The sequence below is a fragment of the Nycticebus coucang genome, chromosome 23 (genome assembly GCF_027406575.1).
Source record: "Nycticebus coucang isolate mNycCou1 chromosome 23, mNycCou1.pri, whole genome shotgun sequence".
Lineage (NCBI taxonomy): Eukaryota > Metazoa > Chordata > Mammalia > Primates > Lorisidae > Nycticebus > Nycticebus coucang.
The window spans coordinates 13,920,520-13,942,692 of record NC_069802.1 but is presented as its reverse complement, the minus strand read 5'-3'; the positions used below and the strand labels follow the sequence as shown (position 1 = coordinate 13,942,692).

General features: G+C 40.7%; 1 protein-coding gene and 2 pseudogenes across 3 annotated transcripts in view; all 3 read right to left on the bottom strand.

Annotated features, from left to right (window-relative positions):
* The window catches only part of UGDH (UDP-glucose 6-dehydrogenase), a 51,921-nt gene that overhangs the window by 7,260 nt on the left and 22,488 nt on the right, over window positions 1-22,173 (bottom strand). For both annotated transcript variants that reach the window (XM_053578148.1, XM_053578149.1), the window contains exons 3-7: window positions 14,694-14,795; window positions 10,678-10,878; window positions 10,373-10,570; window positions 9,734-9,881; window positions 1,940-2,034 (exon numbers count right to left, since the gene is read on the bottom strand). In XM_053578148.1, the coding sequence (XP_053434123.1) occupies window positions 1,940-2,034; window positions 9,734-9,881; window positions 10,373-10,570; window positions 10,678-10,878; window positions 14,694-14,795 (744 nt within the window). The remainder of the gene's footprint in view (window positions 1-1,939; window positions 2,035-9,733; window positions 9,882-10,372; window positions 10,571-10,677; window positions 10,879-14,693; window positions 14,796-22,173) is intronic.
* LOC128576133 (ATP-dependent Clp protease ATP-binding subunit clpX-like, mitochondrial) lies at window positions 2,280-4,965 on the bottom strand (annotated as a pseudogene). Its single transcript, XR_008377249.1, has 2 exons — window positions 3,957-4,965; window positions 2,280-3,646 (listed from the first exon to the last, which is right to left on the bottom strand). The product of XR_008377249.1 is annotated as an ATP-dependent Clp protease ATP-binding subunit clpX-like, mitochondrial (transcript).
* On the bottom strand, window positions 5,126-5,980 carry LOC128576124 (nucleophosmin-like; annotated as a pseudogene).

Sequence of the window (22,173 nt, the reverse complement as noted above, 5' to 3'; positions counted from 1 at the left end):
TGGGAGGCTGAGGCAAAAGAATCACTTGAACTCAAGAGTCTGAGGTTGCTGGGAGCTATGATACCATAGCACCCTAAGGGAGGGTGACAAAGTGAGACTCTGTCTCAAAAATAATAATAACAATAATAATGAAAAAAAATTTTTTTCATTTGGCTTGATTTTCTATGCATTAGGCTGGGATGGATGCAAAAAATGAGGAACAAAATTCTAAGACCATTTGAAGACCAGCTAAATAAGCCAAATAAAAAACAGTATTTTCCTTGGCCAACTTCTCCAACCCCTATGGAAGCAATTCTGTAAGCAATCAAACCCCAAAGTACTACTCCTTCAGATGCTTATACCCCACATTCTCCAAAATTCAGGTTAAGTAGAATGTAGACAGGGAACAGTCAATGTGCAGAGTTACAGCTGTCTCTGGATGAACCATAACACCACAAATACTATTTGAAAAGCTTTAAATTAAATGTTATGAAAGTCTCTGATCGTGTGATTTGTTAAATTTAGGTTGGTGACCAGGAAACATACAAAAATAGACTTTTTAAAAAGGTTCTAAACTTCCAGGGGCCATCTCAAACCTTGAGAGCTTGGAAAATAAGCTCAAAGTTTTAGAAAATCAAGGCTTTATCTGCATTTTTTGCATAATGAACAGTAAGATAAAGCCATCATGCTGGATGACTGAAATGACACTAAGTGTATGTTTTCCCTAAAAAAATGTTCATTTCCTTAGATTCTCTACCAAATTGAAAACTCAGAAGCCCAAATATTAAACCTATTTTTTTCTGTTGTGAAAAAATATTTGGGAAAGGCACATATATACTGCCTAGTGTCCTGGACAAATTACTTAACATCTCTAAATGTCAGTTCTCTCATCTAAAAATAGGGATGATGTTTGTGATGAGAGCTAAATGAGATACTACATGCAAAGTCCCACCAAAAGTACCCAGTACAGGCACACATTCAATAAACATTAACTCTAGTTCCTAGAGCTCATTCTTTGCTTCCAATTTGGAAAGGGGTTCTAATTTTAGCTCTACGAATCTGAAAGGGATAAAACAAATATATAAAGGCTTGGCACCCATAGCACAGTAGTTATGGCACTGGCCACACGCATTGGTGAGTTCAAACCTGGCCCGGGCCAGCTAAACAACAATGACAACTACAACAAAAAAATAGCCAGGTGTTCTGGCAGGTGCCTATAGTCCCAGCTACTTGGGAGGCTGAGGCAAGAGAATCGCTTAAGCCCAAGGGTTTGAGGTTGCTGTGAGCTATAACGCCACAACACTCTACCAAGGGCAATATAATGAGACCCTGTCTCAAAAACAAAAACAAAACAAATATATAAAAACTCAAACCGGGTGGCTCCTGTGGCTCAGTCGGTAAGGCGCCGGCCCCATATACCGAGGGTGGCGGGTTCAAACTCGGCCCCGGCTGAACTGCAAACCAAAAAATAGCTAGGCGTTGTGGTGGGCACCTGTAGTCCCAGCTACTCGGGAGGCTGAGGCAAGAGAATCGCTTCAGCCCAGGAGTTGGAGGTTGCTGTGAGCTGTGTGATGCCATGGCACTCTACCAAGGGTGATAAAGTGAGACTCTGTCTCTACAAAAAACTCAAACCACTTGAAAGAATTACAATATAAGTTTCTCCTTTACAATGATTTTATGCCTATCAAGATGGAGGAGAATTATAATTAAGGATAATACTTCCTGTTTTACTCCACAAGCAAATTTAGTTATAAAATTAGAAGAAAAACTGGTTTATCAGAACCTTCCATCACAATTGATTAGCAAGAAAAAATTAAAAACTCAGAAGCCCAAATATTAAACCTAAAATAAGCAAATTAAATAATAGTTGAGTGCCTAGAATATATTCCATCAAGAACATTACAAGAGGATGATGGGTAACTAGAAGGTAGACAGAAATTACAACCATAAAAATTAATACCTGCTGCCAATAACGAGCTACTTCAGGCAAATTCAGAGCCTCACAGAGATAAACCAAGTTTAGAACATCTTTTTGGAAACAGCTCCCACCAAAACCTGAGGAAAGAAAAAGATCAAGAGATATTTTCATTTAATAACCAAATGAATCATGTGATAATTGCTTTATACTAAATCACTAAATCAGAAAGCCTATACTAAGATTATTTTATTTTTTTTAATTACAAGGTCTCCCTCTGTTGCCCAGGCTAGAGTGCAGTGGTGTCATCATAGTTCACTGTAACTTCAAATTCCTGAGCTCAATCAATCCTCCTGCCTTAGCTTCCCAAGTAGCTGGGACCACAGGCTTGTGCCACGGTGCCTAGGTAAGTTTTTTATTTTTTAGTAGAGTTTTTTTTTTTTTTACTTTATTAAAATGCTGAGTTTATTTCACATGTATATTTTTGTCTCCCCACCATTTCCATGTCTGACCGCTTAAAACCAAGGGAAGGGTGGAAGTTCCATCTTTAAAAATTAACAGGCATTTTGGACAACACCTTCTTGGCAATGGAACCTGGACATTTATCAAACATGGTAGGGAAAGTTCTCACTCTGCATTATAAAAAGGACAGCCTGATATCAACTGTTACAGAATGAAATAAGACGGAAAAATTTTTTTCACTTTTAAAGAATTTATTTTCCCATTTGTAGAGTAACATTGTAAAACCCACAGTTATTGCAATACCTGCATTGCTTAAAAGAATTCCTAAGAATTTTGTTAAAGCATATTTTTAAAAAACTGAACCAAAATAACGTACATTTCTGAACAATGTATCATTAAAGTCCACCTAATGTCCGCTGTATAAATCAATGTGATGTTACAATAATATACATGATCTGATTCTTATCCTAAAAGCTTCTCTGACCATGTATGATAGCCAAGACAGATCCCAATCCTTTAATATCAGACTGCAGAGACAGTTATGATCCTAAACAAAAGAAGGAGGAAAAGCTTTATCTACAGGACAGGAATCTGACAGTTTAGCTGTCTGCATCTGCTTGGCGAGGCCATCCTTCTTCTTCAACCCGAGTCATACTCCTCTTCAGAGAATTCTTTTGTTGGAGCCCAAATGTATCCTGGTTCCTTTTTTCCTACTACTTCTCGTCAACCTCCACACAAACGATACCAGAATTAGGGACTTCAAACACTGGCCCGGTGCACCTGTTTTTCGTTCTAGTACCAGTCTGACTATAGCTTTCACAGCATCCTCAGTAACATTCAGCTCACACTTATCCATGCTGAATAAAGCCTGGTGCTGAGGAATAACAGCATTACGTGGCTCGGTCAGTATTTGTACAAATGTTTTCTCATCTAGACTATGCAAAGGAACTACCACAGGCAACTGTCCCACAAACTCAGGAATCATGCCAAATTCAATGAGATCTCTGGCTTCCACATGATGTAATAACCGATCTTTTTCTTCAATGTCTTGATGAGTATTTGATTCTCCACTTCAATTAGCAAGGTCTGCAGCAGCTGCAGCCCTTCTGCCTTTTCCCAGATTAGAAGGTGTTCCAAATCCAAGATACTTTTCATTTTTCCTCCTGCTTATGATTCTGTCTAAACCATTGAAAGCACCAGATGAAACAAACAGAATGTTTGTCGTGTCAACTTGTACAGTTTCTCCACGTAGCTTTCGGGAATTCTTTTCTGGAACATTGACTATTGTGTCTTCTAGTAGTTTTTTTTTTTTTTTTTTTAAGGAATTTATTTTTTATTTATTTATTTTTTTTTTGTAGAGACAGAGTCTCACTTTATGGCCCTCGGTAGAGTGCCGTGGCATCACACAGCTCACAGCAACCTCCAACTCCTGGGCTTAAGCGATTCTCCTGCCTCAGCCTCCCCAGTAGCTGGGACTACAGGCGCCCGCCACAACGCCTGGCTATTTTTTTGTTGCAGTTTGGCCGGGGCTGGGTTTGAACCTGCCACCCTCGGTATATGGGGCCGGTGCCTTACTGACGGAGCCACAGGCGCCGCCCGCCTTCTAGTAGTTTTAATACACCTTGCTGAATGCCTTCTCACCTACGTCCCGTAACTGATGAATGCCTGGCACAGTGCCAATCTTATCTACTTCATCCAGAAAGATAATTCTTTATTGTGCATTTTCTACGTTATAATTGGCATCTTGAAGCAGTTTGGCAATCACAAACGCAATACCTTCACCTACGTATCCAGCCCGAGTCAAAGTTGTACAATCACAGATAGCAAAAGGGACATCAAGGCATTTAAGCTAAAATCTGTGCCAGCAGGATTTTACCTGACCCAGTTGGTCCGAGCAGCAAAATATTACTTTTTTCAAGTTTTGTGTCATCATGAGAAGAATCCAATATTTCACCTCCTGGTTTTTCCTGAGGTATCTGTGATTTACCTGTTGCTGCACTGATGCTCCTAAAGCATTACCATGTGGGCTGATTCCAGCAATCTGAAGCAATTTTGTAAATCTGTGTTCATCCTCCCATCTTCTTATTTCTAACTCTCTAGGTGTTAATGATGTCTGCTTCTCAACTTCTGCTTGCTGGCTCAAATTAGCTGGGATATTATTATATATTCTCTTATAATGATTGTACACAGCAACTGAAAGCACCTTCTTAGCAAATGACTGGCCAACAACATACTTGTCAAGGTAGCTGTAAATACACGAAGGTCTCTACATGCGTGCACAAGTCACCACATTTTGGACAGCGCAGCTGGTTCCACCTTTCCCAGAATTCCCAAAGCCTGACTTCTCATTGCTTCCCTCACTCACTGATTTCTTATTTCCATCACCAGAACCATCTTTACTTATCCCATCTTTTGAGGCAAAGTATGCTGGTGTTTTCTGTAAAGGTTCTAAGGAGCCCTTTGCAGAATCTAAGTTTCAAAGGTCCCAAGCCTTCCTAAAACTGGTATACAAATGCGACCACAAAAATACCTCTCTGTGCGGAGGCGAATGAGGAGGTAAGGAGCAGAGGGGCTGCCGCACCACAAATACAAGCACCGCAGCTGGACATCTCCGCGGGGCCTAGGTCAGGGCTTCGCCCCCAGAGTATCTTTACGTTTCAGCAGCCCAACTACTACTCCCAAGATGTGCTTTCTTGGTTCTGAACCCTCCCACTGGCCCGGGCCCAAGGGGCCTGCCATAAGATGGAAAATTTTAACGAACTGTTTAAACTATTTTCTCAAAGAGACTTCCTCTACTGCCAGTGATCTTGAACAGCCTCCTGGTCAGTCATCCAGAAGCAATTCTTCACATAATTGATGAACTTGGCTTCCGCTTTGGGAAGAGACCCAACTTTTTCTATACTTGCTTGCATTTTTGCCTTAATGTCTTCTACAGAACTAGGTCCTTTTGGTGCTTTAGGAGTTTTTTCCTGTTTTTTGAAGGATTCTTGACCTTTTGATCTTGGTGTTGATGGTTTTGAATCCTTTCCATTCTGGTTTGATTTTTGTGCATTTTTGGCTGGAGTGTCTCACACATATTTCTTCACTGGTGCTTTTTCTTCAGTTTCCTCCTCATCAAAATCAGCGTCATCTTCATCTTCACCAGCAGCAAGTTTTACTTTTTCTTATGGAAACTTGCTACCACCTCCAGGGGCAGATCACTCTCCAGACATACTTAAGAGTTTCACATCCTCCTCCTCCTTTTCATCTTCTGACTCTGCATTTTCTTCCACAGCTACTAACGGCTGCCCACTAATATGCACAGGCCCTGAACCACACTTCAACTGTAAGACCACGGGTGGTGCTATTTCAAACCCCCCCAAGAGAAACCGTTGGCTGTACAGACATTTTCAAAGTTGCCGTTACTCTAATTGGACTGCCTTCATAATTCATTGCCTCTGCTTCAACAGTGTGCAACTCATCCTTTGCACCGGCCCCTAAACTGATCATTCTCAAAGATAACTGGTACTCATTTTCATCATCATCCACCTTAAAGTTATAATCTTTGTTGGCCTTTACTTCACAACTGAAAAGATAGTTCTGAGGTCTCAAGGGGCTCATGTCCACGTCCATCAAATCTTCCATGAGGTGGTAGCACACACTTAGGTGGGCAAGAAGGCAAACAGAGATAAATGACTACTGCTCCAAGGAAAAGCCGCACAGAACAGAATCACACCCAAATTGAGTTCTTGCTATGTTGCTCAGGCTGGTGTCTCAAACTCCTGGCCTCAAGTGATCCACCTGCCTGGCCAAGATTTTTTAATAATAAAATTCAGCTATGGGAAAATCAGTGGGTTTATAAATTGTATGAAATTTAAAGGCCAATGGGGCAGCGCCTGTGGCTTAGTGAGTAGGGCGCCGGCCCCATATACCGAGGGTGGCGGGTTCAAAACCGGCCCTGGCCAAACTCCAACAAAAATATAGCCGGGCGTTGTGGCGGGCGCCTGTAGTCCCAGCTACTCGGGAGGCTGAGGCAAGAGAATCGCTTAAGCCCAAGAGTTTGAGGTTGTTGTGAGTTGTGATACCATAGCACTCTACTGAGGGTGACAAAGTGAGACTCCGTCTTTTAAAAAAAAAAAAAAAGAAAAGAAATGTAAAGGCCATTAATCAACTCTTTAAGTAATTTCTTTCCTTTTCTTTTTTTTTAAGAGACAGAGTCTCACTTTATCGCCCTAGGTAGAAGGCTATGGCGTCACAGCTCACAGCAACCTCCAACTCTTGGGCTTAGGCGATTCTCTTGCCTCGGCCTCCCAAATAGCTGGGACTACAGGCACCCGTCACAATGCCTAGCTATTTTTTGTTGCAGTTTGGCTGGGGCCGGGTTTGAACCCACCACTCTCAGTATATGGGGCTGGCGCCCTACCCACTGATCTACAGGTGCTGCCTCTTTAAGTAATTTCTAAATAGTTTTCTAACTGAAGTTTCATTAGGGCTACATTTGACCTTTTGTTTTCTTTTATCTTCAATTTTTTTTCTCATTGTTTTGGCATTACTGCCCCATATCACTTAATTTAACATAAAGACAGCAACACTTTTATGGTAAAGGGCCAGAGAGCAAATATTTTATCCATTGTGGGGCATACTGTGTCTGTCGTATTCACCTCTACCATCGTAGCTTAAAAGCAGCCACAGACAATACGTAATCAATGGGTATGGTTATGTTCCAGTCAAACTTATTTAAAAAAACAAGCTATACGCCTGTGGCTCAGTCGGTAAGGCGCCGGCCCCATATACGGAGGGTGGCGGGTTCAAACCCGGCCCCGGCTGAACTGCAACCAAAAAATGGCCGGGCGTTGTGGCGGGTGCCTGTAGTCCCAGCTACTCGGGAGGCTAAGGCAAGAGAATCACTTATGCCTGGGAGTTGGAGGTTGCTGTGAGCTGTGTGAGGCCACGGCACTCTACCAAGGGTCATAAAGTGAGACTCTGTCTCTACAAAAAAAAAAAAAACAGAAAGAAAAACAAGCTATAAGCTGGAATTAGCTCTAGTGTGACACAGTATGCAGTAAGGGATGATATGGAATTTAGAGTCAGAAAATACCCAGCCACTGATTAACTGTATGACTTTGAGAAAGTTTATAAATTTCCATGAAATGAATCATCTCTGAAAAGCAAGTAAGAGCATCTTTCTAATGGGTTATAAGGATTCAGTGAACTATATAAAGTGCTAGTACTGAACCTGGCTACTAGTAAATAGTAGCTATTTTTATTAAATGATAGCTGGAAGAAAACATTGAAAAGAAAGATATAAAAGGTCAAGAAGACCAGCATTGGGAAATGACATACAGGTCCAGAAACACTCGAAGGGCTGCCTGTGGCTCAATCTGTAAAAAGATTCTATTTACCTTTATACCAATTTAATTAACTTAAATATCCAGAAATATAGTGAATTCTCATTTGTGGTAGTTATGTTCTATAAAGCTGCCATAAATACTGAAGTGGCTAATACCAAAGAGTTGCTTTTAGGTAAAATACAAGGTTTGAGGGCCAGTTGCAGTGGCTCACGCCTGTAATCCCAGCACTTTGGGAGGCCGAGGCAGGTGGACTGCCTGAGCTCAAGAGTTTGAGACCAGCCAGAGCAAGGACGAGACCCTGTCTCTAAAAAAACAGCTGGGCATTGTGGCAGTTGCCTGTAGTCCCGGCTACTTGGAAGGCTCAGGCAAGAGGATCACTTGAGCCCATGAGTTGAGGTTGCTGTGAGCTATGACACCACAACACTCTACCCAGGGCCACAAAGTGAGACTCTGTCTCAAAAAAAAAAAAAAAAAATACAGGATTTGGTTTCTACAAGCTTTTTTCCTTTTATTTTTTGAGACAGAGTCTTGCTCTATTCCCAGAGTAGAGTGGCTGTGGCCTCAGCCTAGTTCACAGCAATCTCAAATGACTAGGTTCAAGCAATCCTCCTAACTCCCAAGTAGCTAGGACTACAGGAGCCTGTCAAAACACCTGGCTCATTTTTCTTAGTACAGAAGAGGTCTCATTCTTACTCAAGCTGGTCTCAAACTCCTGAGTTCAGTGGATCCTTTTGCCTTGGCCACCCAGAACACTAGGATTACAGATGTGAGCCACTACAACAGGCCAAGAAGAGGCACTCTCCCATCCAGCACTAATCAGGCCTAACCCTGCTGAACTTCTGAGATCAGATGAGATTGGGCACATTCAAGGGGGCACGGCAGTACACCCTGCAAGCTTCCGTTCACAACACTTTTGTCAATTGATCAATACATAACCTTCGGGGCGGCGCCTGTGGCTCAGTCGGTAGGGCGCCGGCCCCATATACCGAGGGTGACGGGTTCAAACCCGGCCCCGGCCAAACTGCAACCAAAAAATAGCCGGGCGTTGTGGCGGGCGCCTGTAGTCCCAGCTACTCGGGAGGCTGAGGCAAGAGAATCGCTTAAGCCCAGGAGTTGGAGGTTGTTGTGAGCTGTGTGAGGCCACGGCACTCTACCGAGGGCCATAAAGTGAGACTCTGTCTCTACAAAAAAAAAAAAAAAATACATAACCTTCTTTTACATGTGTTTCTGTTTAAAAGACACCTTATTTAATATATACTATCGATTCTGAACATTGTATCAGAGCCATCACCACTATAACTTGTGTCTGAAGAAAGCTCATCAAACCCACATATTTTCTGAGGCAAATCACAGCTGTCTTGTGTTTACAACCACTAGAAAGCACTTCAGCAGTATACTTGGAGACCATTATAAACAGCAAAATCATCAACACCAATCATAAAAATGTGAAAACATGCCTATAAATAGACCACAAAAAGACCCTTGTTTCATAAGCATTGCCTTGTTTGACTTCAGCTGACTCAGATGTGTGTCAAGTGACTCAAATTTTTCACTACTTTGTGCATGTCTGAAAGTGACCACAACAGTACCAAGAATACTGATTGAGGAGATATAAATTTTGGTGAGCAGGCAAATTCACAAATACAGACTCCACAAATAATGAGGATTGACTATTGTAGTAGGAAAAACAAATCATGGGAAATTCTTTTCCTATGTGTTTAAACAAGCTGTTGCTTGAGTTATTTGTGGGCTCTCAAACTTACTATTTCTAAATGTTCTAACTATTATTTCCTCCTAAAACACTAACCTATGTTTATCCTACCAATCAATCCATAATTATTAAACAATATAATTAATTATCCTCTCACTTAGAATGTCCCTTGTATTGATTTAGAATGCTTTTGGGACTTAAACAACAACAAAAGAAAGTCTCTGGTAGGCTGAAGACCACACATATAATGTAATCTTTTTTTCCCCCTCTCAAAAGATGTTACGTTAAGATCCAGCAAAATGAACCCACTTTATGTAGAGAAAAATTTTAGTTTACCAACACTGGCTTTCAGAAACTTATTTCCAATCCTCTGGTCCATTCCAATGGCTGTTGCTACCTCTTCTACATCAGCTCCTGTTGCTTCACACAGGGCACTTATAGAGTTAATGCTGCTGATTCTCTGGGCAAGAAAAGCATTTGCTGCCTTTAAAAAAAAAAAAAAAAGCAGAAAGGAGAATACAATGAGCTAAAATAACAATTTTACATATCTGGATTATATTTCATTGACTTGATTCAAATTACTGAGGGAGATATAAAAAATTACAATGGGCTAAATTTGATGAGACAATAATGGATTGGTAATGGAAAATGTTTTAAATTTAAAAAGACAGATGATTAGGAAAAAGGGCAAAAGAGGGGAAACAGTAATAAAATACAAATTACTATTTACTGTACTCTCTCTGTTATTACATTCGATTAAAATTTTGGAATTTTCTGGAACATTTTACGCCCTGATGTTTGATACCCCTTGTGAAAATTTCATAATTTGAAATTTGAATAATAACATGTGAGAATATTATCTTTAAAAGTATAACTTTTATTAATATTAAGAAAACATCTATATAGCTTATCTGGTGATAACACAAACAAAAACTTGGCTTTAAATTTTGCAAGAGTTAAATGCTATATACTAACCAGTTTGGAAAGCTCTGAAGACCAAGTATTAGTGGTAAGGATCTTTTCTCTGGGAACCCAGTGCTCATATACAGCACACAGGGCCTGCACAGCTCTCTGGCCTTCTGGAGTTTCATCCCCTCCAATCAGTACTCTGTCTGGGTTCTTTAAGTCCTTGATGGCTGTTCCCTCTGCCAAGAACTCTGGGTTGGACAACACCTACAGTCCCAAAGCAAAGAAAAGTCTTAAAATTCATTATGGGCAACCTTAAGGCATTAATATTTACATAACAATAACCAGGTTCCAATGGTCCATTTTTTTTATACCTGTAAATTCAAGTTGGGTTTTGTATTTGCATCAAATATGCGACGGATACTTTCTGCTGCACGCACTGGAACTGTGCTTTTCTCAGTCACAATTTTGTACCCGTTTGAGTTTTGTACAATGCGTCTAGCACAAGCTTCAATATACTTCAGATCTGCTGCACGGCCTTTCCCCATTCCATAGGTTTTTGTTGGTGTATTCACCTGATGAAAATAAAGAGCACAGTACCTATGAGATATCTAGTCTGTGATTTCAAGATAATCCTGATCTATCCAGTGGGAAGTTAACTGTCAAGTGAGAAGTTAACTACCAACAGTAGCTCTGATTTAATCATCAGTTATTTCCATGGAAAGAATATACTTTATAAATATAATCACCAGAATAGCCTGAAGCATCTAAAAAACTCATTTAAATTTTTGTTGCAAAACTACTATAGGGCGGTGCCTGTGCCTTTGTGGGTAGGGCACAGGCCCCATATACCGAGGGTGGTGGGTTCAAACCCGACCCCGGCCAAACTGCAACAAAAAAATAGCCGGGCGTTGTGGTGGGCACCTGTAGTCCCAGCTCCTCAGGAGACTGAGACAAGAGAATCCCCTAAGCCCAGGAGTTAGAGGTTGCTGTGAGCTGTGTGATGCCACGGCACTCTAGCGAGGGCGATAAACTGAAACTCTGTCTCTACAAAAACAAACAAACAAACAAAAAACTACTATACATGTACCATATAACAGAGCAGGCAGATTCCAAGCTAAGCCCTAAAGATATAATGAATGAGATAGTGCTCATCCTCGAGGTTTTCAGAATCTGAAACTAAATGTAAGCTTTCTCTTCTTTCCTTTATTATATGTAACATCATGGTCTATAAAAATGAACTTTAGGGTGGTGCCTGTGGCTCAAGGAGTAGGGCGTCAGCCCCATATACCAGGGGTAGCGGGTTCAAAATTGAAAAAAAAAAAAAGGAACTTTAAACTCCTTTATTACTATTTCTTATAGCCCTAAATCAACATATACTTCAAAATGTTTGCAGTATATCATTCACTCACAAATGCTTTCTTAGCTCATTAAAACTAGACATTACCTACCATCTTTAGGACACAGAATACAATGTAGACAAGTAGTTTCAACTAGGAAAAAAAAAAAGTCAAAGTCCAGAGTCTAGCTAGGCATTAGGGTTTTGGGTTCACTGTGGCAGGTAACCTTGGGGAAAGTATCACGCTCTCTGCCTTAGTGACCTCATTGAAAAATAAGGATAACGTGTTCTATAAAAACTAACACATGGGGGTGGTGCCTGTGGCTCAGTGGGAGGGTGCCCCACCCATATATCGAGGGTGGCGGGTTCAATCCCGGCCCTGGCCAGCTAACAGCAGTGGCAACTACAACAAAAATAGCCAGGCGTTGTGGCGGGCGCCTGAAGTCCCAGCAACTTGGGAGGCTGAGGCAAGAGAATCACTTAAGCCCATGAGTTGGAAGTTGCTGTGAGCTTTGATGCCATAGCACTCTACTGAGAGCAACATAGTGAGACCCTGTCTCAAAAAAAATAAAAAGAAAAGCAGGAGAAAAAAGCTTTTTACATGTATGCAACACCTTATGGCAAGACTGAGATGAAGGTGAGTGCAATGGAGTCCAGAAGGGCAAAGACAGCTAAAGGAGTAAAGTGAAACTGGCTGGGGATGGGAGATGATCAGAAGGCTCGCCTTGATAAAGAGCTCTAAAGGTAACAATTGAAAACATACTTGTTGATGATAGAGAATGGGCAAATAGGGATCATTTTATAGTCTTATTTTTTTTGCATAAATTTAATATTTTTCATGATGAAAAGTATACAACAAGCAAAGAGAAAAACTAATCCAGAGAATAAGGAGTAGACTGTCTATCATATAATAATAAATTAACCTAATGGGCACACAAAATACTAGCTTCAGGGCAGCTCAGACAGGATCAGGGCAGCTCAGACAGGATCAGCAGAGAGGCAGGTGTAAAATAGCTATTTGTGCTAGACTACATTTTTAAAGGTCCTTTTTATAGAAAATTCTATTCCTATTCTAGGCTGTAGTCCTTCAAAAATTGATTAAAGTAACTTCTTTTTTATTTTTTTCTTGAGACACAGTCTCACTCTGTTTCCCAGGCTAGAATGCAGTGGTGTCATCATAGCTCACTGCAACCTCCAACTCTTGGCCTCAAGTGATCCTCTTGTCTAAAGGCTCACAAGTAACTGGGACTACAGACAAGTGCCACCATGTCCATCTAATTTTTTCTATTTTTAGTATGGACGGGAGCCTCACTCTTGATTAGACTGGTCTTGAATTCCTGATCTCAAGCAATCTTCCCGCCTCAGCCTCCCAGAGTGTGAGGATCACAGGTGTAAGCTACCACAACTGCCTTTAAGGCTTATTTTTTTTATTTCCTAACCTATTGTATCTTACCTACAAATCTTACTGTATTTGCCTTTATTTTTTATTTCCTAACCTACTGTATCTTACAACAAGGTAATTTCTTTAATTCCTTCCTTTTCTCCTTCCCTATTTTTCTTTCCCTCCGTTCCTCCCTTCTTTTTGACAGGGTTTTGCTGTGTTGCCCAAGACGGAATACAGTAGCATAATCATAGCTCACTGCCACCTCAAATTCCTTGGCTCAAGTGATTCTTCACCTCAGACTCTCAAGTAACTAGGACTATAGGCATATGCCACCACACCCACCCAATTAAAAAAAATTTTTTTGTAGAGATGGGAATCTTGCTTTGTTGCTCACGCTAGTCTCAAACTCCTGACTTCAAGTGATACTCCCACCTTGTCCTCTCAAAATGTTGGGAGCCACCATGCCTGGCTGATAAGGTTACTTCTTGATTTCCTCCAAGTATCTTACTACTCCAAAATATTCTCTCATTTTTTTAATGTCTCTACCCTACCTTTCTACAAGTTTAAATAGGGAGGGATAGATGAATCACAGATGCTGCAACAGTTTCTCTGAAGAGATTAAGGAGCCCAAAAGAGAAACCAAATTTTTAACACAGTTACCACTGGCTTCTTACCACTTATGTGAACACTTCCAAGAGAAACCAAATTTTTAACACAGTTTACCACTGGCTTCTTACCACTTAAGTGAGCACTTCCCGAGTTCACATAGCTTCACAGTACTGATTTTGTCTCATCAATCAGAAAACAATCCCTTATTCAACAATTTACAGGCATTAAAAATATACATCATCGATTCCATAGCATCTACCCTCTAGGAACCCCATGGTGTTTCTCTCCTTTATCCTGTGGGACACTGTGAAAGCTCACACCACTGACTTTCTCTTCATTCTCTGTGGCCATAAGGGTCACCAATCATGTAACACTCTAGCTCAGCTACATACTGGTGATAGTTATACCATCACATATAAAATATTTGAGTAGATGGTTACTAAGAGAACAACAAATAAGACGCCTTGGTTCAAGTATTGAATATCTAGAGTTTAATCCCAAAAGTCAGTTCTATTTTTTTCATTATAAAGAGTTCAGCCATATTCTGAGTTGAAGGTGTCTATGGGCTAACCTGATAACCTGACCAACATATGCCAAGTTCCAAACAATTAATTTAAAATTACTTTAGGAGCCAGGCACAGTAGTCTTAGCTAACTGGGAAGCTGAGGCAGGGAGACTACTCAAGAACAGGAGTTTGAGGTTGTAGTAAGTTATGATCATGACACTGCACTCCAGCTTGGCCAATAAAAATGACCCTCCCTGCTCAAATAAATAAATATATATACTCTCATAACATGTACTCACATGTTGCCAAAATTTCCTAGTTCTAGATCTCAGATTAGAACTTTGAGTTTACTGGTTCAATGACTTCAAATGTTTGACAGATGACTGTAAAGTTTGGTGAACCACTGGACAAAGTGACAACCAAAATCTGAATGGACAACTCTATAAAAAGCAATGTTGTAGCTTAATGCCAACATACTTACCATTAAAGTATAATGAAACTTTTATATACATAAAAATACATTAAAATTCACATGGCAAAGGAAAATACTTACAGAAATAAATACAAGATCAGCTTCTTTGATGGCATCATCAATATTGGTAGAAAAAAACAGATTTTTTCCTCGGCAAGATTCTACCACTTCCTTTAGTCCTGGCTAGAAAGAAAAGAAATAAAAGGAATTGTACACGCAGTTCACCAGTAATATGAAATAACCTAATAGTACTGAATTACATTTACTAAACGGAAAGGTTATAGTGTAATTTAAAGGTCTAGGTTGCTCTCAACACTTCTGTAGAAGAGTCAAGGGTCACATACTAAAGGCCATAAGTGTACATTACAGAACATGGCTGAACGGAGCAAAATTGAACTTGCTACAATCAGAGCAATCGCTCATTTTAATGCTTTGTCATTGTTTACCATCTGCCTATTTCATAAGTTAACTATTAACTCTGAGTATCAACCCAATTTTCAGAAAATTCAAGGCCCTTGTGTGATTTCGAGCAAACATATGATTTACACTGTCATGATTGCAGATTTTTACACTTAATTCAGGCCATAAAATCATCTGTAAAAGGCAACATTTATACATAACCAAATGTATATTCTGAGTCTTACTATAAGATATCCTCTTATTGTAAAATTTTTTATTACTTTTTCTCAGTGAATTAAATAAGAGATATATTTATGTTAAGAATACTTGGGGGGGGGGGGTTGTGAGCTAGGATGAGGCCATGAACTCTAGTCCAGGCTCATACCTATAATCCTAGCACTCTGGGAGGCTGAGGCAGGCAGATTGCTTGAGCTCAGGAGTTCAAGACCAACCTGAGCAGGAGCAAGACCCCATCTCTACTAAAAATAAAAAAAACAGCTGTGAATTGTGGCAGGTACCTGTACCTACTTGGGAGGCTGAGGCAAGAGGATTGCTTTAGCACAAGAGTTTGAAGTTGCGGTGGTGCCTGTGGCTCAAAGGAGTGGGCACCAGCCCCATATGCCAGAGGTGGTGGGTTCAAACCCAGCCCCAGCCAAAAACTGCAAAAAAAAAAAAAAAAAGAGTTTGAGGTTGCTATGAGCTAGGTTGCCATGGCACTCTACCCAGAGCAACAGAGTGGTGAGACTCTGTCTCAAAAAAAAAAAAAAAAAAAAGAATACTTAGCGATACAATGCCACTTAGCAAGTATTCTTGCAGAAAAATAAAGCCTAAATCTGATCTGACAACTCCTCTGAAGTAAAGGATACAGGAAAATAAGTTTAGAAACCTCAAGGGTACTCAGTCAGCAAAATCCAGGCTCGGTATGGAATGGTAGAAGGATCACTTGAGCCCAGGAGTTTGACACCAGCCTGGACAACATACACAACATAGGTGGGCATGGTAGCACACACCCATATTCCTAGCTACTCAGAAAGCTGAAGCTGGAGGACTGCTTGAGCCCAAGAGTTTGAGGCTGCAATGAGCTATGATCACACCGCTGCACTTTAGCTTGGCAGCATATCAAGATCTTTCTCAAACAAAAATCAGCAAACTCCAGACTAAAAATGTTTATAGGATAAAGAAATTAGTTTCTTCAACCAAGAAACTGAGGAGAAAAAAAAAAGAGAAAGAAGGGGGTGGCTCCTATGGCTCAGTGAGTAGGGTGCCAGCCCCATATACCAAGGGTGGGTGGGTTCAAACCTGGCTCTGGCCAAACTGCAACAAAAAATAGCAGGGCTCTGTCGCTAAAAAAAAAAAAATAGCCGGGCGTTGTGGCAGGTCCCTGTAGTTCCAGCTACTGGGAGACTGAGGCAAGAGAATCGCCTAAGCCCAAGAGCTGGAGGTTGCTGTGAGCTGTGACGCCATGGCACCCGACGGAAGGCAACTGAGTGAAACTGTCTCTAAAAAAAGAAAAAGAGAGAGAGAGAGAAAGAAGGGGGAGATTAAACTATTGTGGACTTAAAAGATACTTAAGTGGGCGACGCCTGTGGCTCAAAGGAGTAGGGCACCAGCCCCATGTGCCGTAAGTGGTGGGTTCAAACCCAGCCCTGGCCAAAAACCACACAAAAAAAAAAAAAAAAAAAAAAAAGATACTTAAGTGATATCGACCTATTATAATGTATAAATCTTACTTAGATCCTGATTTAAATTAACTGTGGGGGGAAGAACACATATAAGAATTCCTGATAGAAATTTTTGTTAAGTTCTTAGTAGTGATATGGTGATGTGTTATGTTTTAAAAAAGAATTATCTTTTAGAGATACACAATGAAATGTTTATGGATGAAATTATAAATAATGGAAATGGTGACAGTTGGAAGTAGGGACTGGCCATGCTGCTAATTGTTGAAACAAGGTGATGGGTACATGAAGATTCATTATACCACTATCTTTGCTTTTATGAACTGTTTGAAATCTTCCATAATAAAAAGCAAAAACAAGGGCAGCGCCTGTGACTCAGTCGGTAAGACTCCAGCCCCATATACCGAGGGTGGCAGGTTCAAACCCAGCCCCGGCCAAACTGCAACCAAAAAATAGCCGGGCGTTGTGGCGGGCGCCTGTAGTCCCAGCTACTTGGGAGGCTGAGGCAAGAGAATCGCTTAAGCCCAGGAGTTGGAGGTTGCTGTGAGCTGTGTGAGGCCAAGGCACTCTACCGAGGGCCATAAAGTGAGACTCTGTCTCTACAAAAAAAAAAAAAAAAAAAGCAAAAACAAAACAGACCCAAGCCACTAAGACTTACTCTTCTTGGGGGAGAAGCTTCAAACAATATCCCCAATATTTTGGCCATTTAGAAAACTACCTAGACCCTCCTGGACCCTGATAAGAGCTGCGCTGGGACCCTTCCAGACCTCCAGAAGAGCTGCACCAGGACCCGCTATGGGTACCCTCCCCAACCTCCGGAAGAGCTGCGCCCGCCTGGACCCAGTAAGAGCTGCGCCGGGACCCACTACCCCATCCACCGGGCCTCCCCACGCCCTGGCCAACTCCAGGAGCCGTGCAATCCGGCATCCTCCCTCTTATACCCTCCCTGCCTCCACACTGCCTGCTCTCTAGCCAGGGACTCTGGTAGCCGCAAGCCCTCCAGAGCCCTCCCTCCCTCTGCACGGAGCCCTTCTCCTGGCCAGAGACTGCTAGAGCCTTGGGCCCTCTGTGCCAAAGTCACTGGGCGCCAGGCGCTCCCAGAACCATGTGCACCAGCCCCCGCCCTGTTGCTGGATCGGGGGTGTCACACTCCGGAGCTGCTCCCACAACCAGAACTCCCTGGCTGGGGCAGCAGCAGAAGAGCTACACAGAGTCACTCCGTACAAAGATCCAGCAACAATAGAGTGATCCCTTGGGGTCTAATCTCAGAGAGACACCACCCGAACTCTGAGGACGGCCAGAGGCAACAGTGAAAAACAATCATGACACAAAATGAAAGGAAAAACTCTGGCAATATGAATAATCAGAGTAGATCAACTCCCCTGAGGAACAATGGGGCAGACACAGCACAAGATCCCATGCACAAACAAATAGCTGACATGTCAGAAATCAAATTCAGAATCTGGATAGCAAATAAGATCGAATTAGAATTCCAAGCAGTAACCCAAAAGATGTCTCAAGAATTCAACTTTGGGTACAGGCGAAACTTACTAACGGCAGAATACAAATGTCTACATACAATAACTAAGAAAATGCCATGAAGGATACGTTGAACAGTTTGATGAGAATATTTCAGATTGTATATGAAACCAGTGCATTGTACCCCTTGATTGCACTAATGTACACAGCTATGATTTAACAATAAAAATAAATAAATAAATAGATAGACAGATAGCTGGAAAAAAAAAAAAAAAAAAGAATTCAAAGACAAATGACCAAAGATTTTGACACATTGAGACAAGAGGTTGCAGCCATCAAAGATCTGAGAAACACTGTAGAATCCCTCAGTAACAGAATGGAGCAAGCAGAAGAAAGGATTTCTGACATTGAAGACAAAGCTTTCGAATGCTCCCAAACTCTCAGGAAGAGAAATGGAGGGCAAAAACAGATCACTCTCTCAGAGAGCTCTGGGATAATTCTAAGAAAACCAACATTGGTCTTATAAGGATCCCTGAAAGCAAAGAAGGGGCTTCACAAGGCATAGAGTATCTTCTCCATGAGATTATGAAAGAAAACTTTCCAGACATGCCAAGAGATTCTGAATTTCAGATAGCACACAGTTTCAGAACTCCAGCACAACTCAACCCAAATAAGACATCCCCCGGACACATCATAACCAATTTCACTAAAGTTAATATGAAAGAGAAAATTGTGAAAGCAGCCAGACGAAAGAAAACCATTACTTACAAGGGGAAGAATATTAGAATAAATGCAGATCTCTCTGCTGAAACCTTTCAAGCTAGAAGAGGATGGTATTCAACTTTTAATCTCCTAAAACAAAATAACTTTCAACCCAGGATCCTGTACCCAACTAAACTGAGTTTCATTTATGATGGAGAAATTAAATACTTTTAATGACATTCACATGTTGAAGAAATTTGCCATAACTAAACCAGCTCTCCAGGATATTCTCAGACCTATCCTCCACGAAGACCAGCATAATCCTCCACCGCAAAAGTAAACCCACCCAGAAAATTTTCATCAAATTCCAACTTCAACAGTCGCAAAAGGATTAAAAATGTCCACGATAGCCGGGCGTTGTGGCGGGCGCCTGTAGTCCCAGCTGCTCGGGAGGCTGAGGCAAGAGAATCGCTTAAGCCCAGGAGTTGGAGGTTGCTGTGAGCTGTGTAAGGCCACGGCCCTCTACCGAGGACCATAAAGTGAGACTCTGTCTCTACCAAAAAAAAAAAAAAAAATGTCCACCAGACTCTCTAAAGGCTTATCACCATTCTCAATTAATGTGAATGGTTTAAATTGTCCTCTAAAGACGCACAGGTTTGTTGACTGGATACAAAAACTCAAGCCAGCTATCTGCTGCATACAAGAATCTCATCTTACATTAAAAGACAAATATAGACTCAAGGTGAAGGGATGGTCATCTATACTCCAGGCAAATGAAAGGCAGAAAAAAGCAGGCATTGCAATCCTATTCACAGATGCAATAGGCTTTAAACCAACCAAAATAAGGAAGGATAAAGATGGACACTTCATATTTGTTAAAGGTAATACTCAATATGATGAGATTTCAATTATTAATATTTATGCACCCAACGAGAATGCACCTCAATTTATAAGAGAAACTCTAACAGACATGAGCAACTTGATTTCCTCCAGTTCCATAGTAGTTGGAGATTTTAATACCCCTTTAGCAGTGCTGGATAGATCCTCCAAAAAGAAGTTAAGCAAAGAAATCTTAGACGTAAACTTAACCATTCAACATCTGGACATAACAGACATCTACAGAACATTTCATCCCAACAAAACTGAATACACATTCTTCTCATCAGCCCACGGAACATACTCCAAAATCGACCACATCCTGGGCCACATCTAACCTCAGCAAATTTAAAAAAATAGAAATTATTTCTTGCATCTTCTCAGACCATCTCAGAATAAAAGTTGAACTCAATAACAATAGGAACCTGCATACCCATATAAGAACATGCAAGCTAAATAACCTTATGCTGAAGGATAGATGGGTTATAGACGAGATTAAGAAGGAAATCACCAAATTTTTGGAACAAAACAATGAAGACACAAATTAACAGAACTTCTGGGATACTGCAAAAGCAGTCCTAAGAGGGAAATTTATAGCACTGCAAGTCTTCCTCAAGAAAACGGAAAGAGAGGAACTTAATAATTTAATGGGACATCTCAAACAACTGGAGAAGGAAGAACATTCCAATCCTAAACACAGCAGAAGAAAAGAAATAACCAACATCAGAGCAGAATTAAATGAAATTGAAAACAAAAGAATTATACAACAGATCAATAAATCCAAAAGTTGTTTTTTTGAAAAGATCAATAAAATAGATAAACCTTTGGCCAACCTAACCAGGAAAAAAAGAGTAAAATCTCTAATTTCATCAATCAGAAATGGTAAGATGAAATAATAACAAACCTCTCAGAAATTCAAAAAATCCTTAACAAATATTACAAGAAACTTTACTCTCAGAAATATGAAATTCTGAAAGAAATCGACCAATACCTGGAAGTACGCCACCTACCAAGACTTAGCCAGAACGAAGTGGAAACGTTGACCAGGCCTATATCAAGTTCTGAAATAGCATCAACTATACAAAATCTCCCTAAAAAGAAAAGCCCAGGACCAGATGGCTTTATGTTAGAATTCTACCGAACCTTTAAAGAAGAACTAGTACCTATATTTCTAAACCCCTTCCAAAATATAGAAAAAGAAGGAATACTACCCAACACATTCTACAAAGCAAACATCACCTTGATCCCTAAACCAGGGAAAGACCCAACAAGAAAAGAAATTATAGACCAATATCGCTAATGAATATTGATGCAAAAATACTCAATAAGATCCTAACAAACAGAATCTAACAACACATCAAAAAAATTCTACACCATGACCAAGTGGGATTTATCCCAGGGTCTCAAGGATGGTTCAATATACGTAAATCTATAAATGTAATTCAGCACATAAACAAACTAAAAAATAAAGACCATATGATTCTCTCAATTGATGCAGAAAAAGCTTTTGACAATATCCAGCATCCCTTCATGATCAGAACACCTAAGAAAATTGGCATAGAAGGGATATTTCTTTTTTATGTAGAGACAGAGTTTCACTTTATTGCCCTCAGTAGAGTGCCGTGGCGTCACACAGCTCATAGCAACCGCCACCTCCCGGGCTTAGGCGATTCTCCTGCCTCAACCTCCCGAGTAGCTGGGACTACAGGCGCCCGCCACAACGCCCAGCTATTTTTTTGTTGCAGTTTGGCCAGGGCTGGGTTTGAACCCGTCACCCTCGGTAAATGGGGCCGGCGCCCTGCTCACTAAGCCACAGACGCTGCCCAAAAGGGACATTTCTTAAACCGATAGAGGCCATCTACAGCAAACCCACAGCCAATATCATATTGAATGGAGTTAAACTGAAATCAAGGTTGCCCATTGTCTCCATTGCTCTTTAACATTGTAATGGAAGTTTTAGCCATTGCAATTAGGCAAGAAAAGGCGATCAAGAGTATCCACATAGGGTCAGAAGAGATCAAACTTTCACTCTTCGCAGATGACATGTTCATATATCTGGAAAACACTAGGGATTCTACTACAAAACTTTTAGAAGTGATCAAGGAATACAGCAATGTCTTGGGCTACAAAATCAACACCCATAAATCTGTAGCCTTTATATATACCAACAATAGCCAAGCCGGAAAAAACAGTCAAGGACTCTATTCCTTTCACAGTAGTGCCAAAGAAGATGAAATTTTAGGGAGTTTATCTAACAAAGGACGTGAAAGATCTCTATAAAGAGAACTATGAAACTTTAAGAAAAGAAATAGCTGAAGATGTTAACAAATGGAAAAACATACCATGCTCATGGCTGGGAAGAATCAACATCGTTAAAATGCCTATACTACCCAAAGCAATATATAATTTTAATGCAATTCCTATTA